Genomic DNA, 26,977 nt, shown 5'->3' with positions numbered 1-26,977 from the left:
TTTAAAAGCGGTGGTGAGCGATCACTGCGCGGTTTTGTGCGCATTTGAAAACAAAAAATCAACCGTAAGAGGGCCAGGTTACTGGCATTTAAACACCGAAATTTTAAAAGATGACAAATTTAAACAAATATTACAGCGCGAAATTAACTATATGAAAATGACTAAAAACGATTATCAAAATCCCAACCAGTGGTGGGATATTGTCAAAACTAAAACTAGAGATGTCGCAGTGCAGCGCGCTACAGAAATAAGCTTTGAAAAAAAGCGCAAGATAATGATTTTGAAGCAAGAAATTGATGCGGAAAAAAATAAAACAGACAAAAACAAAAAAAAATTAAAACTCTCTTAAAACAACTACAGGAGCTCGAACACGCCGCGGGTGTTTTTATAAGAACAAAACAAATTATAGTAGAAGAGGGAGAAACTCCCTCGAAAGCTCTTTTTCAAATGGAAAAAAATAACCAGCGCAAAAAAACCATAACTGAAATAAGGTGCGGCGACGCGCTATACAGCGATACTTATAACATTCAAAAAACAATTCGAAACTTTTACGAGCAACTTTATAAAAAACAACGCGTAGACGAAGGAGAGGGAAACCTCTTTCTAGATAATTTTGAAAAACCGCTAACAGATGATGAAAATGCATTTTTAAACATAAAACTTAGCAACGCGGAAATGCGAAACGCGGCTTTCTCGCTCGCAAAAGGTAAAACACCAGGGATAGACGGTATACCGGTAGAACTCTACCAAGAGTACTGGGATCTGTTCGGTGAAGAGCTGACCTCTCTAGCGAACAAAAATCTTTTCGAAAAAAACAACGAACTATCATGGACCCAGAGAACTGCATTGGTGAGCCTTCTTCCTAAACAGGGAGACTTAACACTAATGCAGAACTGGAGACCGATATCCCTCTTGTGTGCAGACTATAAAATTATAACTAAAGCTTTAGCGCTAAGACTTTCAAAAATACTAAACAAAATTCTTGAACCTTCGCAGACGTGCTCTGTACCAAATCGAAATATATACTCGAACTTATTTCTTGTTAGAGATTTAATAGAATATACCAACGATAAAAATATAGAAGGATTTTTAATAGCGATAGATCAAGAGAAAGCTTTTGACAAAATTGACAGAGGCTTTCTCTTCAAAGTCTTAAAAAAACTAAATCTTGGACAAAACTTCATTAGAGCGATTAAGCACACTATGAAGAATTCACATTCGCTAATTATAAATAACGGATTCATGAGCGAGCCGTTTAAAATTGAACGAGGAGTAAGACAAGGAGATCCTATCTCCTTGATGCTTTATTGCATTGCGGTAGAAGCTTTGTCTTTGGAAATTAAAAAAAATAAAATTATTGACGGCATACCGCTACCGGGGACGAGAGCGAACTTAAAAATTTTACAGTACGCGGACGATACCACGGTAGCGGCCAGAAATATTAGTTCTATTGATGAAATTTTTAACACTCTTGACAAATTCGAACGCGCCACAGGATCTAACATTAATAAAGCAAAAACTAAAGGCTTTGCGCTAGGAGGTTTTGATCCGGCTGTCCAAGACAACGTCTTTGGACAGCGTAGCAAAAACATGCGCGACATTAATTGGACAAACGAAAACGGAATAAAAATTTTAGGAATAACCTTTTACAATGATTTGAAGCGCACAGCTGAGACAAATTGGCAAAAAGCGTTTGAAACTTTTAAAAAACGACTATTAAGTTTTAAATACAGGAACGTGTCCCTAAGATGCAAAGGCATGTACATCAACACGCTGGCGCTGTCGAAAGTGTGGTTCGTTGCGAACGTTTTCCCGATAGACAGGGAAACGGAACTAAAAATCCGCAAGGAAACATCTGTCTATCTGTGGCAAAACAATTTCGCCGAACCCATCAAAAGAGACATCCTAAACCTGCCGGTGAAAGCCGGGGGATTAGGAATCTTAGACACGTCTAAGCAATGCATTGCGCTAAGATTAAAACACTTACTCCGCTTGAATGAAAACGACAGGCCTCATGAAAGCCTCTTCCTACAAAAATACTTTTTAGCCCTTTCTTTGACCGCCCTGGCAAAAAACAAATACCCGCAGTGGTCCTTTTTAGCCCAAAACAACTTCCCAAAATTTCTAAAAGAACATCCCTTCTTTTACAAAGATGTAATAGAAACAATAAGAACAAAACCAGCTATTTTGCAGATAAACCAAAAAACAGCAAAAAGCGTATACCTCTTTTTAGCGAATCACAATCAAAACGAAAACATCGCGAAAGTGCAGCGAAAGTGGGATGCGACATTTCAAAAACCTTTGCCATGGAGCAACATGTGGAGGCGAAACTTTAATTCGTACGCGCAAGGGCCGTGCCAAAATGTGCAGTGGCGGATCCTTCACGATATAATCCCCACTAAGCAAAAAATTCACAATTGGAAAAAAAATCGCGGGCGCGGAACACCAAATTGCGACTTTTGTAATAAAATCGAAACAACATTACACCCTTTTGTTAACTGCAAAACGGCCAGAACGGTGTGGAGGCATTTTAAAAGTATATACGAAAAACTAACAAACAATCCTTTTAACATAATCCACTCCGTTTTATTAATGGATACGTGCGCTCCATTAATTAACAAAAACGCAGAAAAATTAATAACTACAGTATCAAACATAATTACAACTGAACTGTGGAGAGCTCGGAACTTGAAAACAAAAGAAAACAAAAAAGTTACTCCCGCTAAAATCATAGAAATTATCAAAAGAGAAATAAAATTTCTTTGGAAAATAAAATATAACAAATTTTTACGCGAAAACGACGTGGAGAAATTCCACAGTCTTTTCTCAATAAACAGCGCAATTTGTGATGCAAATAAACAAGATTTAGTTTTTACATTTTAAAGATATTTATTTGCTATAACAAAACCACCATATCCTCCTTTCTTCCACGAATATGTCCAAACGATCCCGGTGGGTCCGGAGGATGTATGTTTTTATTTTAAGGGCGTGGAGTAATAACCACGCTTATTTATTTTAAACCACGGCTTCTTCTTCACGAATATGTCCGAAGGATCCCGGTGGAACTGGAGGATGTATGTATATTTTTTAAGGGCGTGGTGTAATACCCACGCTTATATATTTTAAACCACGGGAAATAACATCTAACCCATCTTAAATTAATATACCCAATAATTTTTTTTTTTTTTTTTTTAAAAAAAAAAAAAAAAAAAAAAAAAAAAAAAAATTTGTAACACGGAGATGAATATGTCCAAGGGATCCCAGTGGATCCTGAGGATGTATGTATTTATTATAAGGGCGTGGGGTAATAGCCACGCTTATATATTCTAAACTCGGAATACAAAATGTAACTTCTTTTCTTGTAAATATATCAAAAAAAAAAAAAAAAAAAAAAAAAGTCACTTGGATTGATTGCGAGCTGGCTAGGCCGGTGTACTTGTATTAAACTGATACTTTTCTTTTTTTTCCGCCCGTTCCTCAAAGGGGAGGCAAACTCAGGGTCGACGTGCTTCTGAGTCTTCCCTGGAGAGGTTCGGGTAAGTCTGCAAGGCATCGGCCGGAGGACTCAAAATATTCAATACCTCAAGTGTAGTATCTTTTGGTGAATTTTTAGCTTGGATAGATTATTATTGCGATATTCTACGAAGCTTCTTTCTCCCTACTAGTGAAAATCGGCGTTTGTCATCGGCTGCTCCGTAACAAGAGTACAGACTTAGACGAACCTTTTAATTTTTTATTTTTTTCTGAACTTTCTTTTTTATTCTTTTTTTTTTTCGTATTCATCGAACGTCATGGCTTCCTACGCGAAAACCGTCGGAAACAAGACCGAACGACAAGAACGTATAATTGATCTCAACATCTACATGGATCCAAAAGAGCACTTCAACCGAAGCTACCAAGAGCAACGAGCGAAAGAACTCGAATCGAAAATTACGAAAATCGTCGGCGCGAACAAGATGATCGGCCTCACCTATTCCAACCGAGGCAACTGGATCGTCGAGTTCCGCTCTAAAATCGACGCTCAACTGCTTGCAGATTCGGAACTTACCATCTCCGGCTGCAACCGAAAAGTTTCATCGAAAGTCCGAAGCGAAATCGGCTTTCTCATCACCATAAAGTGCGACCCATTGGTAGAGGATGAAGAAATTCTCGAACAGTTAAAACCGTTCGCAGCTGAAGTGTATTCCATCCAACACACCAGCTACCGATTTAACCCTCTCCTGAAGGACGGACGAAGACTGTTCCGAATCCGACCCTCAGTGAAGCTCAATGAAATACCACACAACATTGAGATTGAAGGAGTTAAAATCGCCCTCTACTTCGCTGGGAAATCTTTCCTTTGCGACAAATGTGGTGCATCACATCCTCCACAACAGAGATGTGTCCAACAAACGACAATAAATACTACACCCGAAGCGATCACCGTTGCAAAAGCTAGCAACGCTAAAAAACCAATATCAAAACCAATCGAGAAAGAAATAGAACCTCAGCAAACGAAAGAAATAGAAAATGCTGTGAAAGAAATCCGAGTCCTCGTTAATGAAGAAAGCCAAAGCATCACCGCTCTTGAAACAACCAACATCGAGACGGAGAAAATGGTTCAAAAACTAATGGACCTCGATGCTGAAATTAATGAGGCAGGTAGCTACAGAAGAAAAGAAGAGAAGGACACACGAGAAGAGGGGTGGAAAACTGTGGACTTAAAAACAACTAAAAAGGTCACGGACGAAAACGAATCCCGTGCCGAAAAAGCCACTGCCAAACGAATGGCGCCCCCACCGACGCCTCAGAAAAAAGACATTAAGAAAGTTCAAAGGTAAACTTCCTCTTTTTATTTTTTATTTTTTGGGAGACTTACCTTTGTTTATTTCTTCGCTATTTTGTGGTTATAAAATTGCGTGATTGTAAATCTTTAAGCACACACACTCATCTCATAAAGCGTCAAAACATTCACAAATTCACATTTCATTAAATGGCCGTTTATTTCGTTTCTTTTCTTTTTCTCCAGCTTTTTCACTTCTCTTACTTTTTATTTTCTCGTTTCTGTTCTACTAGAAAATTCTCACCACGCTTTCTCATCAATTATTCATTACGAACCATCTGTGCTATGTCGCAATCATACCATGCGCACATTCCAAAATCGAATTCGAAGTTCCTTAAAAACTTTGGATTTCGAGAGCAAAATTTGTTTAAAATACTCTGTAAGAATGGAGTCAGTACGTATTTTTTCAGCAAATGTTTGTGGTCTTATTGATGTTAAAAAGCAGAAAATAATGATCCACAAACTCCAGAAAATGCGTCATGACTTCATTTTACTGCAAGAGACGCATCTAAATAACGACCAGGCGAAGGAGTTCCTAGCGAAATGAAAACACGCAGGATTTTTCTCCGCAGGTCGCAACCATTCAGGAGGCACTCTAATTTTACATCAGGGAAATAATATCAACTTTCAGCTAATAGAAAAATTTGAGGATGCGCACGGGCGTTTTAACTATATTATCATCGAAGTTAAGTCGCAGAAATTTTTAATAATTAATGTGTACGCTACGTCCGGACAATCGCGCGATCAAGAAAACGCACGAAAGCTCCTTTGGGAATGCCTCGCTGCGAAATTTAAAAACCTAAACGCTGAAAACTACGCGATAATTTTAGGGGGCGATTTTAACATGGTCTTAAACGAACTAGACAGACACCCTCAACTAACGCGTAAGAAATGCGCTTCGAGCGAAAAATTTAAAAAGCTCTTGAACCTCTTAAATGTAGAAGACCTTTGGAGAGTTTTTAACCCCCACGGACAGGAGTTTACATACAAAGCCACCAACAACATTTCGTATGCGAGACTGGACAGAATCTACACCAGCAAACATCTACGCCAATTCACTGACATTAAGCACGAACCGATGACATTCTCTGACCATCAGAACGGAGTCGAGGTTACCATAAGCTTAAACTCACTGGACATCGGCAAGACTGTGTGGATACTGAACAGAAAACATCTCAAAAACCCGCAATACAACGAACAAGTCGTAAAACTAATCACCGACTTTAACGAAAAAACGGTAAACTCCACAAACAAGCGAGAAGAGTGGGACGAACTTAAAAACGCCTTAAAAACTCTTTCCCATACTTTTAGCAGATCTGAGGCGAAGAGCAAACGCGTTGCTGAATTTAAACTAAAAAAGCAACTGCGAAACGCACTTAAAAAAGCGCATTGCAACATCAACATGCGTAACTTAAGCGCAGAACTGAAAATAAAATTAGAGCAATTCGAAATGAATAGAGCGCACGGTGCAGCTGTTCGTGCTAAAATCAAATGGCGCACTCTCGGCGAAAAATGCAACAACTTCTTTTTTCAGCTTGAGAAGACGAAAATTGCTAAGCAAGTCGTCACGCGCATTAAGGATAGGAACGGAATTGAAAAATCAACCACCGAGGAAATTATTAAGGAATTTGAAAGGTTTTACAAACACTTGTACAAGGAGAGCAAAAACAGCCCTGTACACCAAAAGCGTCTTTTAGATCGCGTCGAGGTGAACAGGATAAGCGACTTTCAACAGCATGCGCTAAGCGAGCCCATCACGCTAAAGGAAGTCAATTCGGCCCTCCAAGGCATGACTAACAACAAATCTCCTGGACCCGACGGCCTAACCGTCGAGTTCTACAAGACCCACTTCAACGTCTTGGGAGATGCCATCGTTTCCATGTTAAACGAGGTTGTTAGCAAAAACGAAATGACGACCTCGCAAAAAGAGGCGCTCATATCCTGCATCTACAAAAAAGGCGACAAGTGCGACATTTCTAATTGGCGACCAATCTCCCTCCTGAATACAGATTATAAGATCCTAACTAAAATAATTGCAAATAGGCTAAAACCTGTGCTGGCAACAATATTAAGCGAAGACCAAACCGCGTGCGTGCCGCACAGGACAATTTATCACAACCTAGCCTACACAAGGGATGTCATTCAAATAGCAAATGATTGCCATCTCGACGCGTCTATCATCTCAATAGATCAGGTGAAAGCGTTCGACAGAGTGGACAGAAACATTCTGTTCGACTGTTTAGACAAATTCGGCTTTAGCGCTAAGTTCGTTAACATCATAAAAACCATCTATTACGACATTAACGCGCGCCTCAAAATAAACGGCTTCACGTCTGAAAAGTTTCAGATACTAAGAGGAGTCAGGCAAGGCTGTCCTTTATCAATGATCCTCTACGTCATACAGGCTGAGATATTCGCCTGCTACGTACGTCAAAATAATAACATCAGAGGCATTACCATAAATGGACATGAAACCAAGCTGCAGCAATACGCCGATGACACCGTCTTTTACATCACCGGCGACAAATCCATCACTGCGCTTGGCAAAGCTCTCAAACTTAACAAAAAGGCGACAGGCGCTAAACTCAACATCCCAAAGTGCCAAGGTCTGTGGCTCGGCCGCAATAGAAACGAGAGCAAACCTAACTATCTAAACTTCACGTGGGACGGCCACTCTCTTAAGAGCCTCGGAGTGGTCTTCACCAACTCGCCTCACGTTCGAAACACCCAGTGGAACGAGTGCATCGAGCAACTCGACAAAAAAATACTCCGCTGGAAGAAGCTCCATTTGTCTTTCAAAGGCAAAGCCATAGCCATTAACCAGACCATACTGAGCAACCTTTGGCACTTAGCGTTCACCATCCCGCTGCCAAGCAAGCGTAAGATCAAGCTGCTCGAAAGCAAAATTGAGAAGTTCCTATGGAACAACTCCTCCATAAAAACCAACAACTTAGTATCCAAACTTCCCATTCAGAAAGGCGGACTTAACATCGTAAACATCCGCGACAAACTCGTCTCCATCCAAGTGAGCTGGCTCTCCAAGTTCTTCAACCACGATCTCAATGGAGCTTGGAGAGACACAGCCACTTTCATCTTTGACAGATATAGAGACGCCTCCCAGGGTGAGCGCATCTTTCTCACCGCCCACTCGCACACTTCGCTCAAAACTTTGCCACCATACTACCGGCAAATGGCGAAGCACTGGGCCACCATCTATCAGAACTGCGCCATCACAAACCTAACCATCGAGGAAATTCTGAATCAGCCCATATACCATAACCCCCACATACGCCATCACAACAACGCTCTTAAAACAACACCACTCTCTAAACAGCGAAACATCCATCTCATTGCGGACGTAGCAAATGTGTTTGTTCCTGGCTTTCTAAACTGCGAGCTCACTGGATTGACCGAAAAACATCTCAACAAAGTCATCATGTCGATCCCTCAGCAGTGGAGAGCTAAAACAAACACCCAACATCAAAACTACGATCACCGCAGATCCAAAATGCATCTCAGGATCAACGGCTCATCCGACATCTCTTTCCGCGAGCTCACGCCTAAAAACGTGTATCGTATTATATCCGCTAAGAAACATCATAGCGTTCCAACACACTACCACAAATGGAACCTTTATTTTACCGACAGCATGAGAGGCACAACTCAAAAAGAATGGGCTCGACTATTCTTAAACGTGCACAAAAACACCACCAACAACAAAGCTGACGAGGTAAAATACAAAATAATACACTTCGCTATTCCTACCAACTCCATCTTTAAGAAAAGAGGACATGCCCCGGATGACCTTTGTCCGCAGTGCATGAAAGCGAAGGAAACATTAGCGCACATGATATACTCATGCGAAAAAGTTCAACCCCTCATAAAGTACGCCATGTCCATTCTAAACAAAATCTATACTCCGCAGCCTGCCTTCAAAAATACCTTTAAATTTTTCTTATTCTCACACGCAGAGAATGTAAATATTTTTAACCTTGGAAAAAGAATTTTAAACGAGTTGATTTATACAATATATTGTAATTGAATGAGGTCGTTCCATGACCGTTCGACTTTTACAAGACTGAAACTACTCATAGAGTTTCAGTGCAGGCTAAAAAATATTATTTTTGAAGAAAAAGAATTCGCGAAACAAAATAACACACTGGACGACTTTCTCATAGAGTCTCAAAGTATCTGGGATGCAGATCTCAAACTAAGTCTAGACACGAATTTAAACATCTATCTGAGCTAAAAGAAATACCCAGATACTAATTGAATTAAAAAATTTTTCCTTTTTTTTCGTTTTTTTTTCGTTTTTTCGTATTTCAGTGTTTGTAGCGTCTCTCTCGTTTTTTCGTGTTTTCGCTTTTTCGATTTTTTATGTTTTTATGTCCTAAGCCATATGGCATCGTACCTCGGCGTCCGTGTGTTTTGTTTCGTGATTAAGTCCTGCGCTTGTTCAGTCTTGTGAAGTCCTATTCGTGTCCGGTCATGGAGCAGTGGACCATTATTTGTAAATAATATCCATTGTAACATTTTTCGGACACCTCTGCAAGGCATCTGCCGGAGGAGGCAATAAATACCCAATACCTCAAGTGTAGTATCACTTGGATTGATTGCGAGCTGGCTAGGCCGGTGTACTTGTACTAAACTGATACTTTTCTTTTTTTTCCGCCCGTTCCTCAAAGGGGAGGCAAACTCAGGGTCGACGTGCTTCTGAGTCTTCCCTGGAGAGGTTCGGGCAAGTCCGCAAGGCATCGGCCGGAAGACTCTAAATACTCAATACCTCAAGTGTAGTATCGGAAAAAACACATACTACATTTTATTCACTGTGTATTAAGGGTATCGAATTATTAGTAATATTGTATTCACGTAGTTGATAGTATTCACGTAGTATATAGTATTCACGTAGTGGATTACTTAGTGGTGTAGTAGTGGTATGGCAACATATGCAAAAGTAGCAAAGACCGTAGAAGCTGTCAACGAACGTGTCGTTGAATTTCGAATCCGAATGGATCCTGCGAGGGCTACTAACCCTCGATTTATATCGGAGAAAGCTAAAGAACTAAGCGAGAAAATCTCTACCAAAATTGGCAGATCGAAAGTCGAAAATCTGACTTATCACCGCGAAGGACGATGGATCGCTGTCCTAAAGACGGTTCAAGACGCAAACGCACTCTCCCTTGCAGAGCTTGAAATATCCGAATGCGAACGTGCGGTCACATTCAAACGAAGAGAGGACTTCGGTTTCTTCATAACTATCAAATGTGATCCGGTCACAACTGATGAGGCTCTTGCTGAAAAACTTTCTCCGTTCGTAGAAGAGATATTAAGTATCAAGCATGCTACATACGACTTCGACCGTTCCATCGAGGACGGTCGTAGACTATTCAGAGTTAAACTGTGCAAACCTGTTGCTGATATTCCGCATCAAATCGAGATTAACGGAGAACGGATTGCTCTTCATTTCGCTGGCAAGGAGTTCTTGTGTAGGATGTGTGGAGGTATGCATATCCCAAGGGAAAGGTGTAAACCTCTCCCCGTCCAAACAGCTGCAACAAAAGTCCAATCTCAAGAAACCAAAATCCCAGCAACAACCCCAGCAACTGCGAAACCCGCCGAACCGAGAGGAACGGTCGTAGACAGCGTTTACAAAAAGAAAAACACCAACAAAACCAAGTTCGTCGTGTTAGACGATGATCAAATCGATGTTAGCCTACCAGAACACGTAAAAGAAAAAATTAGAGAAACACAAAGAAAAAACGAAGCGGCGTTCGAAGAAGCACGCAAAAAAGAACAGCTAGAACAACAAGAAAAAATGAAAGAGAGTGGGAAGAAAATCGAACCCCCGGTCCCAAGCACTACAAAGAGGCACCCGACAGAAAATCTTATAATCGTTGAAGAAGAGGAAGCGACAACAAAAGAAGACGGAGAAGCCACGGAGTCCGATGAAGACGAAGAGCAAGATACTCAGAAACAACGACCAGAGAGGAAGCGAACGCATCCGCAGACGCCTAGAAAAGAATTGATCGGACAGATGGAGCGTAAACCAAAAACCGCAAAGCCGAAATGGGCAACGTAGCCGATTCAGTAACTATCCCAAGAAAGAGCGTTTATGCGAATACCTGGTATGAGTTTCACTCTATATTTATTGTTTTGATTCTTTGCTTAGCTTTTAGTTTTTGAGAAGTTTTTATTTTATTTTTTTTACGAACGAATGGGACAAACAAAAACACACCTTCGCTAACACCAAAGATTGGTGGGAAGCGGGCAAAGCGAAACTAAAATTAATTTCTAGATCCTTTAGCACAAAACAAAACCAAATAAAAAACAAAAAACATTACAAACTCAAAAAACTCTTGAAAAACGCTGCAAAGAAAATGCACCTAAACAACAACATGAAAATCTTACACAGCGAAGTAAAACGAAAATTAGAACAAATAGAGCGAGAAAAGGCAAGAGGAGCGGCAATAAGGGCGCGCATCGAGTGGCGACTCGAAGGTGAACAGTGCACCAAGTTCTTCTTCGATCTAGAAAAACAAAAAATGTCAAAACAACTCATCACTGAGATCGATTCCCCGAACGGCGCCACTAAAAATGATACCGCAAGCATAACTAAAGAATTCAAAAACTTTTATGAAAAACTATACAAAAAAAAACTCAACGATAATAAAGCGCAAGACTTTTTGTTCCAAAACGCGGAAGTAAAACGGGTGACGCGCGAGGAAAGCGACTTTCTGTCAAAAACAATAACAACAAACGAGGTAAAAAAAGCGATCTCAGGGTTGAAAAATAACAAATCTCCTGGCTCCGACGGTCTAACTGTAAATTTCTATAAATCATTTGTGAAATTGATCAGCAAAGACCTGGCAGACACACTAAACAACGTCTTTAGCACAAAGGAAATGACCGCAACCCAAAAGGAAGCGATTATTTCCTGCATTTACAAAAGAGGCGACAAAAAAGATATAAGAAATTGGCGACCCATTTCACTTACAAACGTTGATTATAAAATCTTAACCAAAATACTAGCTAGGAGATTTCGAGATATACTCCCTAAAATAATACACGCAAACCAAACTGCGTGCATAAAAAACAGAACAATAAACAACAACCTGAGCTTCACAAGAGACGTTATTGACATAGCCAACGCGGAAAAATTGGACGCGTGCATTCTGTCCATTGATCAGGTTAAAGCCTTCGACAGAGTAGAGAGAGAGTTCCTTTTTAAAAGTCTTCGGCACTTCGGTTTTGAAGAACCTTTTGTATCTCAAATCCAAACTCTATATAACGGCATAAACGCCAAAGTGAAAATAAACGGAAATCTCTCTGAAAAAATAGAAATAGAAAGAGGCGTAAGGCAAGGTTGCCCTTTGTCGATGATTCTATACATCATTCAAGCGGAGATCTTTTCTTCATACATAAGACAAAACAATGCAATAAAAGGAATAAAAATAGAAAACAAAGAAACAAAGATACAACAATACGCGGATGATACAAACTTTTATTTAATCGGTGATAACTCCATAAAAAACGTTGGCGAAGCGCTCAAAATTAACAACAGAGCAACAGGTGCCAAAATCAACCTGGCCAAATGCCAAGGCATATGGCTAGGCAAAAACAGGCTGGAGGACAAAGAACAATTCCTCAACTTCAACTGGGCAAACAACTCCTTTGACAGCCTGGGCATAACCTTTTCTAACTCTGGGATTTTTTATTATAAAACAAACTGGGATAAAAATGTAAAAAAAATGGAAAAAACAATGAGCCAGTGGGGCAGGCGCAAACTTTCGCTTAAGGGCAGAACTTTAATACTAAACACAATGGTAGTGCCTAAGATCACGCACCTCGCTTTTGTAGTGCCCCTGCCAAAAGCCGCGCAACTAAAAAAAATAGAAACAACCGTTAGCAATTTTCTCTGGGGCGAAAACAAACCCAGACTAAGCAGAGCGCTCTGCCAACAAAAAATCAAAAAAGGTGGTCTGGGACAAACAAACATCACAGCAAAACTAAAAGCAACTCAAACACACTGGACGGCTAAACTTTACAACAGGGAACAGAAAGGACCGTGGAAAGACGCCATGCACCACATTCTAAATAAACACAGACACGCTCAACAAAACAAACACACGCTACAAACAGTACTAACTCATACTAACAAACTTCCACCGTTTTACAAACAATACTTGAAAAACTGGGACGAACTCTAACAAAATGACAAAGACACGATACTTGACATTGAGGAGATACTGAACCAACCGTTATTTTACAACCCACACATAAAGACGACTAAAACACCATACCTAACGCCGAACGAAAAACACTTAAGAAACGACATCAAACTGATAGGGGACATTACAAAAACCTTTCAACCGGGATTCTTGCACCACATAACACTCGACATACACGAAACGGAACTACAAGAACTGACCGACGCCATCCCGACTAACTGGAGAAACAAAATACTGAACGACTACCAGAAATACGATTACCACAACGCACCCAACTATCTCCTCAAACGTAAACCGAAATACGACTACAAAAACTTAACAATACAGACCCTATATCGCCTTTTTAATAAACCCAAAAAAGATCTAGAACCAAAATATAAAAACTGGCCTCATACCTACAAAAAAAGCATGATTGGAATAACAGAAAAAGAATGGGAAAACCTATTTATAAAAATACACAAAAGAAAAACTAACAATAAAGCTAGCGAAATTCTCTTTAAAGCGATACACTTTCTAATCCCTAACAACGCTGCAATGCATGCAAAAAATTTAAGGCGAGACTCAAAATGCCCGCTATGCCTAAAACCGAACGAAACAATTGCGCATATGATGTATAGTTGCGAAAAAGCGCAACCTATTATATTATACACTCTCGATATTCTCGATCAAATATATGCGGATAATTATCCCCATGAGAACTCTCTTAAGTTTTTATTTTTTGGTTACAGCGCGCAGGCGGGCGATAAAGAGTTCGGCAATATTATTTTAGAAACTCTTATCAACGAACTATATTTTAATAGAATGCAAGCTCATCATAATAAAAACTCTATCTCAGTTCAAACAATTCTCAAACAATACGAAGGCAAAATTAAAAATCTGCTATACCAAGAATACGAAATAATAAAATCTCAAAATACACTAACTAAATATAGAGAAGAGATAAGAAATATTTTTAAAAACGGATGCTTAAATCTAGTAGCAAACACACAGCAATATCTAAACTTGCAGTAATGTCTTTGTTTTTCGCATTGGTACGAACCATTTGTGTTTATTTTAGCATTTATTTTTTAACGCTTTTTATTTTTTTACGAGTCCTTAGGACACATTTATGTTTATTTTTTAGTTTTTAGTTTTTTATATTTTTTATTTTCACGGAACGTCAGTAAGGCAAGTAGCCGGATGACGAAAAAACTACAATACTATCAAGTGTAGTATCACTTGGATTGCTTCTCGGCCTAATGGCTAAGATCGCTTTTCGGCCTAATGGCTAAGATCAAGTGTAGTATCTGTTCTTGATTTTAGTCATCGGGACAGCGATTTTCTTTTCTATTTTAGATGATGGCCGACGTAGGAGAGTCGAGTAGTGCTACCTTGGATGGGATATCCGCTAATCTGATCAAGAAGATGGAGAAAGTTGCAACGGGAGAAGAGACGAGAGTATTCGAAATGGATTACAGCAGTGACGACGACGAGACGGGCGACTCAGACGACGAAAGATCGGTTGCGAATCGCCGAGACGATTCCGACGCGAAGACGAATTCGACTAAACCAATGAGCTACGCGAATGCGGCCTCTGCCAACACCAACCAAGGTTTTTTCCGACCGCAACTTAACCAAACGATAGTTTGTGCTCTTCAACTTCGCGTGAACATGATCGACGTTCTCCGCGAGATCGAAAACAGCGACCTAGACCAGGAGTTAGAGGGAATCCAGATCATCCGCGGGGGTACTGTTCTGGAGGTAGTTATGAAGTCCGATCGTGCTAAAAATGCCTTCCTCGAAAAAGGTCTTAACATTGGTGGTTTTCATCATAAATTTCATAATTCCACACCAAACCGAACGCCCACCAGAAGAACGACGGTTTCGATATTAGGACTACCTCTGGAAGCGAAAAACTTCCAAGTCGGCAAAGTGCTTCAGGAGATGGGCTTCGGCAAACATTTGTCTACTAGACCGGTGATGAAACGAACTCCAACGAAAGGTACTCCATACTACTCCGGTATTACCGTTCGCGACTCTCGCGAACGGTAATCAACGAAACGGCTGCGGTTGGAGAAACGCCAGAATACGATCAAGAGAAAGAGACGAAAGCAACTTCTAGGTCGGTAGCGGAGGAAACAATTGAGAAAGAACTAAAAACGATAGCCGAAGAGTGCATTGCTGAACAGAGGAGCGCGAACACAACGGAGAAGAAGCAGACGAGCGAGGCAATCGAGAAAAACGCGGACGACGTAGAGATGGCAACAGTGGAGGTGAAGTCGTCGAAGAAAAAAAAACGAAAAACAAAGGAAACAAAAGTTAACGATGATACGAAACGAATGGTTAAAGATCGAGCGGAAGAAGACAAACACGGGTAACGTACGTTTTCTGTGTTTGTCTTTATTTAATTTTTTTTTTGCAATGCTTTTTAACTGTAAGACGCATACTTTGTCCTCCCATTTTAAAATCTCCTAAAATTTTAAGAGCGCGCCGCGTTTATATTTGAGAATATCTTTACTCTGTAATTCATTACAATCGCGCTAACTATTTGCTTGCTTTTTTGAAAAAAGAATGGCGCTTAAAATTCTAACTCTAAACGTCAACGTTCTCAACGACGAGATCAAGCGACGAAAAGTAATGCGCTATTGCGAAACTAAAAAATGTGATGTTTGTTTACTGCAAGAAACCCACGGCTGTAAAAAAAGCGTAGAAAAATGGAGTAAGGAGTGGCAAAATCTGACAAAAGGAAAATCCCTTTGGAACAATCTAAACCACAAGGAGCGCGGAGTCGCATTTTTAACAAAACATGATATCGAAATTAAAGATGTTATTCAAGACAAGAGCGGGAGAGTTCTTGCGGCAACTTTTTTTATAAATGAGAAAAATATTAGAATAATAAACGTATACGGTCCTAACTTACCGCAAGAGAAAGAAAACTTTTTTAAAACTCTAGAACGATACGCGAGCAAATGCGATACTCTTATACTTTCGGGAGATTTTAATATGGTTCTGAACCCTCTACTAGATAGGCAAGGCGGTGATTTTTTAAGCAAAAATAACACTCTAGGAAGTAAGAATTTGCAAAATTTTATCGAAAAATATGAACTCGTTGATCTCTACAGAGAGATCAACCCTCTGAAATTAGAATTCACTTTTGAAAAACCTGACAAAACTTTTCGGAGTAGAATTGATCGAGTATATATTTCTTCAGTAGCTAAAACGCAGAGCACGTGCAAAATTTTAAAGGCGGAGGTGAGCGACCACAGCGCGGTTTTATGCACAATTGAAAATAAAAAATCAAACGCGAGAGGGCCAGGTTACTGGCACTTGAATACCGAAATTTTAAAAGACGCCGATTTTAAGCAAATGCTAGAGCGCGAAATAAACTACATGAAAATTACTAAAAACGATTATCAAAACCCCAACCAATGGTGGGACATTGCCAAAATTAAAATTAGAGATGTAGCAGTGCAACGCGCAACTGAGTTAAGCGATGAAAAAAAGCGCAAGATAATAATTCTGAAGGAAGAAATTGAAACGGAAAAAAATAAAATAGAAAAAAACAAAGAAAAAATTAAAACTTTTTTAAAACAATTACAAGAGCTCGAATATTCCGCGGGTGTTTTTGTAAGAACAAAACAAATTATAGTAGAGGAGGGTGAAACTCCCTCCAAAGTTCTTTTTCAAATGGAAAAAAATAATCAACGCAAAAAAACAATAAACGAAATAAGGTGCGGCGACGCGATTTATACCGATACTAAAAACATCCAAAACACTATTAAAAATTTTTATCAGAAACTTTACAAAAAACAACGAGTGGATGAAGGAGAGGGAAACCTCTTCCTCGACAATTTTCAAAACCCGCTAACCGATGATGAAAACGCTTTTTTAAACATAAAACTTAGCAAAGCGGAAATGCGAAACGCGGCTTTCTCGCTCGCAAAAGGTAAAACACCAGGGATAGACGGTATACCGGTAGAACTCTACCAGGAGTACTGGGACTTGTTCGGAGAGGAAATGACCTCTTTAGCAAACAAAAATCTTTTTGAAAAAAGCAACGAACTTTCGTGGACCCAGAGAACTTCATTGATAAGTCTTCTTCCAAAACAAGGAGACTTAACACTAATGCAGAACTGGAGACCGATATCCCTCTTGTGCGCTGATTATAAAATTATAACAAAAGCTTTAGCGCTTAGACTTTCAAAAATACTAAACAAAATTCTCGAACCTTCGCAGACATGCTCCGTACCAGAGCGAAACATATACTCGAACATTTTCCTTGTTAGAGATTTAATAGAGTACACCAACGAAAAAAACATCGAAGGATTTTTATATGACGATACCACGGTAGCGGCAAGAAACATTAGCTCGTTTGATGAAATTTTTAAAACTCTTGAAAAATTCGAACGCGCAACAGGATCTAATATAAATAAAGCAAAAACTAAAGGCTTTGCGCTAGGCGGTTTTGACTCGACTGCCCAAGACAACGTCTTTGGGCAGCGTAGCAAATACATGCGCGATATTATTTGGACGAACGAAAACGGAATTAAAATATTAGGAATTACATTTTTCACCGATTTGATGCGCACTGCGGCGACAAATTGGCAAAAAGCGTTTGAAACTTTCAAAAAAAGGCTAACCAATTTTAAATATAGAAACGTGTCCTTAAGATGCAAAGGCGTGTACGTCAACACGTTGGCGCTGTCAAAAGTGTGGTTCGTTGCGAACGTCTTCCCGATAGACAAGAATACGGAACAAAAAATCCGCAAAGAAATTTCGGTCTATCTGTGGCAAAATAACTTCGCCGAACCCGTTAAGAGAGACATCCTAAACCTCCCGGTGAAAGTCGGGGGCTTAGGAATCTTAGACACGTCCAAACAAAGCGTGGCGCTAAGAACAAAACACTTGCTCCGCTTGAGAGAAAACGACAAGCCTCATGAAAGCCTCTTTCTCCAAAAATATTTTTTAGCCCTTTCTTTGACCGCCCTGGCGAAAAACAAATACCCGCAATGGTCCTTTTTAAGCCAAAACAACTTCCCAAAATCTCTAAAAGAACATCCTTTCTTTTACAAAGACGTTATAGAAACAATTAGAACAAAACCGGCAATTTTGCAGCTAAATCAAAAAACAGCAAAAAGCGTGTACCTCTTTTTAGCGACCCAAAATCAAAACGAAAACATCGCGAAAGCGCAGCGCAAATGGAATGCGATTTTTCAAAAAACGCTGCCGTGGAATGCCATTTGGACGCGAAACTTTAATTCTTACGCGCAAGGACCGTGCCAAAATGCGCAGCGGCGGATCCTCCATGATATAATCCCCACAAAACAAAAAATTCACAGCTGGAAAAAAAACCGCGGGCGAGGATTACCAAATTGCGAATTTTGTAATAAAATCGAAACAACACTTCACCCTTTTATTAACTGCAAAACGGCCAGAACGGTGTGGAGGCATTTTAAAAGTATATACGACAAGTTAACAAACAATTCTTTTAACATAATTCACGCCGTTTTTTTAATGGACACGTGCGCTCCCTTATTAAACAAAAACACAGAAAAAATAATAACAACGATAACAAACATAATTACAACCGAACTATGGAGAGCGCGGAATTTGAGAACAAAAGAAAACAAAAAAGTTACTCCTACCAAAACAATTGAAGTTATCAAAAGAGAAATAAAGTTTCTATGGAAAATAAAATATAACAAATACCTGCGCGAAAACGACGTGGAGAAATTCCACAGTCTGTTCTCGATAAATAACGCTATTAGTGATGCGAACTCACAAGATTTAGTTTTTACTTTCTAAAAGATATTTATTCCCTATAAAAGACTACCGACCCTCCCCTTTCCAACGAATATGTCCAAAGGATCCCCGTGGGACCGGAGGATGTATGTTTTTATTTTAAGGGCGTGGCTTAATAACCACGCTTGTATATTTTAAACTACGACATCCCCACGAATATGTCCAAAAGATCCCGGTGGATCTGGAGGATGTATGTATATATTTTAAGGGCGTGGTGTAATACCCACGCTAATATATTTTAAACCACGGCAAATTCTTGTGACTCTTTGTAATTAAATATATCCCATGATGTTATTAAAAAAAAAAAAAAAAGTATCACTTGGATTGCTTCTCGGCCTAATGGCTAAGATCGCTTCTCGGCCTAATGGCTAAGATCAAGTGTAGTATCTGTTCTTGATTTTTAGGTCGAGCAAGCTTTTTCCAGTGTTTCTTATTGGCTATGGATATGGACGACGGTGCGAAGAGCCCGTGCTCGAATGCTGAAAAGCTGTTAGAACGAATGTTGGAGTGTGCGAAAAACCCTGAGGAATTTGAAGAAATACCTATGCAGTATAGCGAAAGCGACGAAACCGACGAATCGGAAGAGGAGGAGGAGAAGAAAAAGAACATGATCTCGAGGAAACCTACGAGCTATGCGCAAGCCGCTAATGCCCAGACCTCTGAAGTGAAATACAAAATTCCACTCAGAAAAACCCTAATAAGTCCGCTACAATTACGAGCGAGCTTGATGGATATACTTGTTGCTATTGAGGAAAAAGGTTTGGATAAGGAGCTAGATGGAGTACAACTCATCAGAGGAAATAGCATCCTAGAAGTTGTGATGAAATCAGAGAAAGCCAAAAATAAACTCTTAGAAGAAGGCCTAAATATAAAAGGACACCACCATAGATTTCAAAACTCGACACCCAACAGGATGCCGAGCAGAAGAACAACTGTCTCAATCATCGGGCTTCCCCTGGAGGCAAAAAACTACCAGGTCGGAAGGACTCTGGAAGATATGGGGTTTGGCAGGCACCTCTACACTAGGCCTGTCATGAAGAAAACTCCAACGAAGGGGACGCCCTACTACTCTGGCTTCCTGGTGGCGGTAATGGAAGACTTGCGGGGGCCGATGCCCAACTATATCTCTATTAAGGGGTATAGGGTGAGGGCTGTTCACACTGGGCAAGGAGTCAGCAGGCCAACTGTGCCTGAGGAAGAAAACCATCCACAAACTGCTTTGTCGCCTGAAAAAGACCACAAATTTATAGCGACAGAGCTAGTTGATGAAGTGGTAAAACAAGAAATCACAAAAATTATAAAAGAAACAAAAGAGGAAGTAAAGTCAAACGAAACAACGAAAGAAGTAGAAGAAATACGAGTGACGATGAATGAAACAACAAGAGAAACAGAAGAAATAAGAGTGATCGAGGAAAAAGAGCCGGATGGGAAACAAGAGAGTAAAAACGACGAGCAAACAAAAGAGACCAGTGAAATAGAGATGACGGAAGAGAAGGTCGAAAATCCGAAGAAACGTAAAAACACAAGAAGTAAGAAGAGTAAAGAGGAAAATAAACGACTCATACAGGAAATAAATAAAGAAGACCAACCTGAAACTGGGTAGGGAATCTTTCTGTGTTTCCTTTTTATTTTATTTACAGAAAAAAACATTTATAAATAGGCAATTTTAAACCTGGTTCAAGTCTCCAGCTGTAAAATTTTATTACTAAGTATGTGCCATTTTTAATTCTCTAAAGTTCTAAACCACGCTAAAATGACTCACTAAAACAACCGCCTTTTTTCAACCAATAAAATCGCTTGATTTTAAAGTCTCAAACTGCGATCGAAAAAAGAACGCGATAAATAATTAATTTCTCTGTAGTTTTCTTTAACAATGGCTGCAAAAATTCTGACGCTAAATGTAAACGGTTTTAACAGCGCGATCAAAAGGCGAAAAATTATGAATTACTGCGAAAGTCAAAAATGTGATGTGATTCTTTTACAAGAGACGCACTGTTGCGATGCAAACGAAGAAAAATGGTCAAGAGAATGGCAAAATATTACTCGCGGAAACTCCCTGTGGAACAACGGCTCCCACAGGGAACGAGGAGTTGCTATACTCACTAAAGAAAATATAGAACTAAATGAAATTACAAAAGATAAAAGCGGTAGAATCCTTGCAGCTACCTTTTGCATAAATGAAACAATTTTCAGAATAATAAACATATATGGGCCTAACGACCCTCAGCATAAAGAAAATTTTTTTAAATCCATAGATTTTCATGCGCGTAAATGCGACATTCTAGTACTATCTGGAGACTTCAACATGGTAGAGAACCCTTCCTTAGACCGTCAAGGTGGTGACCTTTACAACAAAAATAACACTCTAGGCAAAATAAGCTTAAAAAATTTTAATAAAAAATACGAGCTAGTAGATATATACCGAAAGAAAAACCCTTTAAAACAAGAATTTACTTTTGAAAAACCAGATAAAAGCTACAGAAGTAGGATAGATAGGATTTATATCTCTGGAAACATTGCGGAGGAGTGCGAATGCGGCTTGCTTGCAAATGGCTTAAGCGACCACAGCGCATTTTTCTGCAAATTTAAAACTCCAAACAAAAACGCAAAAGGAAAAGGATATTGGCATTTAAACACCACAATTCTAAAAGACTCTAAATTTAAACAAACAATCTCGCAAGACCTTATTGAAAAAAAACAAAACAAACATATATATGAAACTAAAAACCAATGGTGGGACATTATTAAAAACAGTATAAAAGAAACAGCGATAGAGCGTGCAAAAGAAATTAAAGCTGAAAAACGAAATTTGATTGAATGTCTAGAAAGCGATATTGAACTCGAAAAACTAAAGCCTAACAAAAACAGTAGCAAAATTAAGACTCTTAAAAAAGAAGTGTTTGAGTTAAAATATGACGGAGGAGTTTTTGTAAGAACGAAACAGCGGATAGTGGAAGAGGGCGAAATTCCGTCCAAAGCTCTCTTCCAGATGGAAAAAAACAACCAAACCAAAAAAACAGTTAACGAAATAATAAGCGGGGACAGCGTTTTTAGCGATACTTCCAACATTCTTAAAACAATAAGAAGCTATTATAAAAACCTCTATAAAGACAAAAATCACTGTAAAGAACAACATAATTTTTTTCTAAATAAAATTACAAAAACTCTAACTGATAATGAAAACGCTTTTTTAAATGTAAAATTTAGCAGCGAAGAACTGCGCAACGCGGCAAACTCCCTCGCCAAAGGAAAAACACCAGGGATAGACGGTATCCCAGTTGAATTTTATCAAGAATACTGGGATGTCTATGGGGAGGAACTTACAACCCTCGCTAATGAAAACCTTTTTAACAGCAAAAACCAACTGTCATGGTCCCAGAGAACTGCCCTAATCAGTCTCCTCCCAAAGGACGGAGACCCAAAAATGATACAAAACTGGCGACCGATATCTCTGCTGTGCGCCGATTATAAAATATTTACGAAAGCGCTTGCGCTAAGACTTGCGAAGATCCTCCACAATATACTGGAACCGTCACAGACGTGTTCCGTTCCAGGGAGACAAATCTTTTCTAATCTTTTTTTAGCTAGAGAATTAATAGAATATACTAACAAAAAAAACGTCGAAAGTCTTCTCTTGACAATAGACCAAGAGAAGGCTTTCGACAAAATAGACCGAGAGTTTCTTTTTAGAACGCTTGAAAGGTTTAACCTTGGTAAAAACTTTGTAACTGCTATAAAACAAACTATGAAAAATAACCAGTCCCTAATTATTAACAATGGTTTTATGGGTAAACCTTTCAACATACAGCGAGGTGTGAGGCAGGGAGACCCGATCTCGCTTATGCTATATTGCATAGCCGTAGAATCCATGTCCCTCGAAATAAAACAAAACAAAAACATCGATGGTATCCCTATGCCGGGCACCAAAAACAAACTAAAGGTTATGCAATACGCCGATGACACAACAATATTTGTCAGAAGCCCTGAATCAATTAACGAACTTTTTAAGATTTTAAACAATTTTGAACAAGCCACAGGCTCCAATATCAACAAATCAAAAACCAAAGGACTCGCGCTCGGCGGCTTTGATTACGCCAATTATGAAAACAATTTAAAACAAAATGATCAAATCATAAACTGGTGCAATCAAAGCGGAATCAAAATACTAGGTACAAACTTCCACACGGACCTAGAAGTAACTGCTGCTGTGAATTGGCAAAAAGCCGTTGAAAAACTTAAAAACAAACTAAAATCCTTCAAATATAGAAACGTCTCGCTTCGTTGCAAAGCAATGTACGTAAACACGCTCGCCTTGTCAAAGGTATGGTTTATAGCCAACCTCTTCCCACCAAACAACACAACGGAAAAAGAAATAAAAAAACTAATATCCGTGTACCTCTGGCAAAGCGACTACGCGGAGCCAGTGAAACGAAAAATCTTAAACCTGCCCGCGTCTAAAGGAGGGCTCGGTATACTCGATGTGGCTCAACAGTGCTTAGCACTAAGGACAAAACACCTCCTCCAAATACAGGAATTAGAGCCACCACACGAGAGTGTCTTTTTCCAAAAATATCTTTTGGCTATGTCTTTATCCGGCCTAGCAAACAGCAAATACCCGCAATGGCGCTTATTTACAAAAAACGATTTCCCGAAAACTCTAAACATTCCGCCCTTTTATTATAAAGACGTGATAGAAAGCCTTAAAAACAACCTTCCCATTTTTGATCTCAAACCTAAAACAACTAAAAATATTTACCTGCATTTTGCGAACGCGCAAAACAACAGCGATATCAAAAATACAGAAAGAAAATGGAACGCCACTTTTCAAAAAGTTCTGCCGTGGAAGCGAATTTGGCAACGCAGCTTCAACTCCCACGCGCAAGGACCTAGCCAAAACACGTCGTGGAGACTGCTCCACGACAGTCTCCCGACCCTAGAAAAAATCCACCATTGGAAAAAGAACCGCGGACGGGGTAGCACGTTTTGCAAAACGTGCAACCTCTCCGAAAATACCTTGCACCCTTTCTTGTTTTGTAAAAAAGCGAGAGGAGTCTGGACGGCTTTTAAAAAACTCTACGAGACGCTCCAGCCGCAGAAAAAATTCAACATTGTTCACGCGATTTTCTATATTAACATCGAAAACCTCCCGATAAACAACCCCACAGCCAGGCTTGTAACAACAATTACAAACATAATAATAACTGAGCTTTGGCGCTCAAGAAACATAAAAGAAAAAGAAAACAAAAACGAGAGTTCCATAAAGGTCATAGAAAACATAAAAAGAGAACTAAAATATCTCTGTAAAATGAAATATAATAAATACGCAAGAGAAAACGAGATGGAAAAATTCCACAAAATATTCTCTATAAACAACGCTTTAATTAATGCAAATAACCCAAGCCTAATGTTTACATTTTAAAGAACCACCTCCCCACGGATATGTCCAAAGGATCCCCGTGGGACCGGAGGATGTATGTTTTTATTTTAAGGGCGTGGCCTAATACCCACGCTTGTATATTTTAAACCACGACAAACCCACGAATATGTCCAAAGGAGCCCGGAGGCTCTGGAGGATGTATGTATATATTTTAAGGGCGTGGTGTAATACCCACGCTAATATATTATAAACCACGCAAAAATCTTACAGACCTTCGTTTTTCAAGTTGTAAACTCAAATATATATATATAACAGGAACTTTGAAAAAGTAAAATAAAAAAAAAAAAACCCTGTACATATCAAATAGGTCACGGATATGTCCAAAGGATCCCAGTGGATCCTGAGGATGTATGTATCTCCTATAAGGGCGTGGGGTAATAGCCACGCTTATATATTTTAAACTTGGAAAACAAATGTAAATAATATAATTAATAAAAAAAAAAAAAAAAAAAAAAAAAAAAAAAGTATCACTTGGATTGATTGCGAGCTGGCTAGGCCGGTGTACTTGTATTAAACTGATACTTTTCTTTTTTTTCCGCCCGTTCCTCAAAGGGGAGGCAAACTCAGGGTCGACGTGCTTCTGGGTCTTCCCTGGAGAGGTTCGGGCAAGTCTGCAAGGCATCGGCCGGAAGACTTAAAATACAATTCTCTCTCTTAAGTGTAGTATCTTATAGAGTTTTTTTAAAGTTTTTAATAAAGTTATATTGAAGGTTAAAAAATTAGTTATTTTATTTCGGTGGCTATTTATGGTATTTCAACTCGCTGTGAAGACTAGAAGAGACACCCCACGTAAGAGACACTAATTAACTTTTCTTTCAAAAAGTTGCTCTCCTCCGCAGAGGTGACAACTAAAAGCTTCTTTTAAATAAGAAAAAAAAATACTGCTAAATCTTTCTGTGGCGAAGTCTTTGCTGCAGAATCCTTTGGCCTACTTTCTCCTAAGTGAGACCCTAAAGCTATACAGCTCGCTGTATACTAACTTAAGCCGATTTTATTCGCAGAGTTTTCCTTAGATTTCTTTTGACAAAAATCTAATACAACCTCTTAGCTACCCTAGCTAAAATCAAAAAAAGCAAAAATGTCGATCTCAACCAAATCCTCATCCTCTGTTAACAGCTTTGCTGATAAATAAAGAAGATAATAAGGAAAACAACAACATCTAACAAAGACAGCTGAAAAACCAATGCAACCAGAGAACCTCTCTGCTCTGCCACATTTTACTGACCAGGGCGAAGTCAAAAATAATGACCGGAACAACGATAAAGACAACACCTTGAACCAAAACCAAAGACCAGTGCTCTCGTTTGCTGACGCTTTAAAAAAACACCAAAATAGCGCGTTACCTAAACAATCTCAGCAACTTACATCAATTCAAGAAAAAAAAGAAGAAATCCACAACAGGATCTTCCACACGGTGACCTTCACACCGGATCAATCCCCTAGCGGGATCGAGAAAAAGGTCATAGAAATACTGACCACAATCACCAAGACGACAGGCCCAGGAGGGGTAGTCTCTATTCAGTACAAAGGAAGATGTCAATACGCAGTAGAGCTGAAAACAAGAGACCTCCTACAATAAGTCCTCCAAAGCGGCCTACGCTTCCCAGGAGACAATCAACACGCCCCCCTAAAACCACGAAGGAACTCCGTCCTTCTAATAACAATAAAAACAGACGCCTCGACCTTAAACGAGGAGATTGCAGAAGCGCTGCGCCCCTTTGGCAGTATAATAAATATTAATTATGGATATTATAATAATAATAGGCTAATTAGAGACGGACGAAGACTGATTCACATGATACCCACAATACCAATAGAAAGAATACCACTCACCGTACAAATTGATTACAGACTACATCAACTGTATTTTAAAGGGAAAACCACACAAACCACACCAACCAGACAAACACAACAAGAGACAGAAAAACTGCTGGAGGACTTAGAACTGTCGGACACTGACGTGGACATAGACGAAATGTCGCAAGACGAGGACCCACTGCCTCCAATAGAAAACCCCAAAAAAGAAGCCAAAACACCGCAGACAACAACAGATTTTAAAAAACCCACTAACGAAACGGCAAACGTAACACAAGAAAAACCCAACAAAAGGAAAGAGAACACCAAGACAGCCTCCCAACCCCTAACCACAAATGACATGAAACCAAATACCGTCCCAACCCCAATACGGACAACACAAACACAGAAAATTACAGAAACACAAAAAACACAGAAAGTCTCATAAACACAAAAAACACACAAAACAGATGAAAACTTAAAAACACAGAAGAGTCGCAACTACCAGACGCAACCCCCCCAAATACACCTATGGAAACAGACAACCTACCAAACGAAAACGCACAAAAACCTGCGAAAAGAAAAAGTGAGACAACACCAAAAAAAAACGGCAAACAGAGCCCCGACAACCCAAACCAAACAAAAAGAAAACCTCAAGGAATCTAAAACACGATAACCTACAACCACAAAACAAATGTAAAAATGGATACAAAAATAATGACAATGAATGTAGCCGGAATGAGAACAAGAATGAGACGTCGACAAATTCTTAACAATATCTGGAATACCGACAATGACATTATACTCTTACAGGAAACACACATCACTCCTGACCTATACACCGAGACAGAAAAACTGTGGCCGGGGGCCATATTTTTCTCGCCCGGAAAGGAAAACACGGACGGCACGGCCATA

General features: G+C 39.4%; 3 protein-coding genes and 2 pseudogenes across 3 annotated transcripts in view; 4 read left to right on the top strand and 1 right to left on the bottom strand.

Moving 5' to 3' along the window:
* Positions 1-26,977, bottom strand: part of LOC149876579 (uncharacterized) — a 295,309-nt gene that overhangs the window by 56,130 nt on the left and 212,202 nt on the right. The window lies entirely within an intron of this gene.
* The window catches only part of LOC149876555 (uncharacterized), a 345,360-nt gene continuing 322,118 nt past the window's right edge, over positions 3,736-26,977 (top strand). The window contains exon 1 of the mRNA XM_090075199.1: positions 3,736-9,419. The gene's annotated coding sequence lies outside the window, so the exon portion shown is untranslated. The remainder of the gene's footprint in view (positions 9,420-26,977) is intronic.
* On the top strand, positions 9,414-13,394 carry LOC149876602 (uncharacterized). Its single transcript, XM_090075196.1, has one exon. The coding sequence runs from the start codon at positions 9,759-9,761 to the stop codon at positions 10,899-10,901; it is 1,143 nt and encodes a 380-aa protein (XP_089931322.1). The 5' UTR covers positions 9,414-9,758; the 3' UTR covers positions 10,902-13,394.
* Positions 14,298-14,425, top strand: LOC149876601 (U2 spliceosomal RNA; annotated as a pseudogene).
* On the top strand, positions 19,180-19,250 carry LOC149876600 (U2 spliceosomal RNA; annotated as a pseudogene).

The sequence above is a fragment of the Hydra viridissima genome, unplaced genomic scaffold, assembly GCF_058129835.1.
Source record: "Hydra viridissima isolate aposymbiotic clone 2 unplaced genomic scaffold, HvirCarnegie_v1 scaffold_19, whole genome shotgun sequence".
Lineage (NCBI taxonomy): Eukaryota > Metazoa > Cnidaria > Hydrozoa > Anthoathecata > Hydridae > Hydra > Hydra viridissima.
The sequence above is the reverse complement of the archived record's forward strand: the minus strand, read 5'-3'. Positions and strand labels throughout refer to the sequence as shown.

Coding starts and splice junctions, on each gene's coding strand:
- LOC149876602 (XM_090075196.1), top strand. CDS start 9,759: ATGGCAACATATGCAAAAGTAGCAAAGACCGTAGAAGCTGTCAACGAA.